At 42.4% G+C, this 1,565-nt stretch overlaps 1 protein-coding gene across 1 annotated transcript; it reads left to right on the top strand.

Annotated features, from left to right (window-relative positions):
- The first annotated feature begins 550 nt into the window (after positions 1-550).
- Positions 551-1,235, top strand: LOC120415958 (general odorant-binding protein 19d-like). Its single transcript, XM_039577600.2, has 2 exons — positions 551-652; positions 714-1,235. Exons 1-2 carry the CDS (start codon positions 596-598, stop codon positions 1,107-1,109), a joined length of 453 nt encoding a protein of 150 aa, XP_039433534.1. The 5' UTR covers positions 551-595; the 3' UTR covers positions 1,110-1,235.
- Positions 1,236-1,565: the final 330 nt, after the last annotated feature.

Here is a 1,565-nt window from a genome sequence, read left to right as displayed (position 1 = left end):
ATAGAAATTGAGTGCAGGATCACTGTTTCAATGTCTTAATAAACGAATTAATAAAAATAAATAAAAAGCTTGAGCAGTGTCGTACAGGCTAGACCGGAACAAAATCATTTTCGGTGATAGCAGACGACATTGCTTGTTTCCCCATGTTACAACGAGATGTCATTATTACAAAACTGAAAGGTAATTAAGCTGACTCACTATATCTCATTGAACGGGTCGAATGCGACCAAACTGGCTCAACATCACGGTTTTGAACCAAATCTGCGATACGTTCTGCTAGGCAACATTTGAGAGGACAAATTCAAAATATAAAAAAAATGCACTTTTCACCCCATGCGCCCCTATTTTACTCATACGTTACTACCACTATCCACGGACTTAACTTACACCCACTTGAGTAGAAAAAAAAGATCAGCTTTAAATTGAATGACCCATGGTCATGCAATTGGTAATCGGACGCATGAATAATTATAGGAAATGTGATCACACTTGCATGATTGGATAGCGGAGCTCTTTATAAACACTGATGGCTTGTGGGAATCGTCCACAGTTTACAGGGAATTGTCCCGCTGGATGGGCAGCTGGGACAGCGAAGATGAGTCGCTTGAAAGTGGCGTTGGTTTTGGCGGTTCTCGTGCTTGCACACGTTCAGGTAATTTTGTTTGAAAACTTAAATGGATAAAATTCAACAAAAATCTCAAATATCTTTAAAGGCCGATGAGGCTTCAGACAAAGAGCAGGTCAAGGAGCAGGCCATGCAGATGCTGCGAAGTATGGCCCAGACGTGCAAGGAAGCCGAGGGGGCGTCCGACGATGACGTAGAGGCCATGATAGATGACGTCATGCCGGAAAGCCAGGTGCAGAAATGCTTTCACTCGTGCGTGCAGCAACAGTTTGGCGTTTCCGACGGGCAAAAGTTCCTCAAGCAGGGCTTTCTGGAGATCATGATGATGGCCGTGGGAGATGACAAGCAACAGCAGGGCCACGCCAAAGAGGTCGCGGAGGAGTGTGACGGTGTTGCGAACGAGGACCGGTGTCAGCTGGCCGTTGACATCATGACCTGCGTGAAACAGGGCATGGAAAAACGGAGCATGAAGGTGGATCGGTGAGAAGAGGATGTGTTGTTGATGTGTGACGACCCTGGCATGTACTAATTGACTTTATAAAAAATAAGCACGAGCATTTAAACGGATTGATTGCCGCAATAAATTTTAACTACACCCAATAACGTATAACTTTTTGTTGTTGTTGTTTGCTAAATGCTGAGGTTCATTTTCAATTACACAGCAATTTCATTTGAAAGATCCTAAACCAAAAACAAAAAAAAAATCCGATCGGGCTTAAATTTTTCTGGGGTTTCCTTGGCCAAAATAATTAGGCCCGTATATAGACACCGTCAAAACGGCATTTTAAAGTTTCATTCGACCTTTTCAAATGTTGAGCTGGATTTTTTGGTCTTTGAACGATTTTCCTAGAAAGACCAAATAATCTCCTTTCATTTGCATCCAAGACACCTAAGATCGGTTGAAATTGCGTGGAGTTATGATTTTTTGAAAAATGTGTTT

Source organism: Culex pipiens, chromosome 3 (genome assembly GCF_016801865.2).
Source record: "Culex pipiens pallens isolate TS chromosome 3, TS_CPP_V2, whole genome shotgun sequence".
NCBI lineage: Eukaryota > Metazoa > Arthropoda > Insecta > Diptera > Culicidae > Culex > Culex pipiens.
The sequence above is the reverse complement of the archived record's forward strand: the minus strand, read 5'-3'. Positions and strand labels throughout refer to the sequence as shown.

What these genes read in the sequence shown, in the direction of transcription:
- LOC120415958 (XM_039577600.2), top strand. Translation starts at nt 596, where the DNA reads ATGAGTCGCTTGAAAGTGGCGTTGGTTTTGGCGGTTCTCGTGCTTGCA. An exon ending in TCGTGCTTGCACACGTTCAG is followed by an intron (nt 653 to 713) that starts GTAATTTTGTTT and finishes ATATCTTTAAAG; the next exon opens with GCCGATGAGGCTTCAGACAA.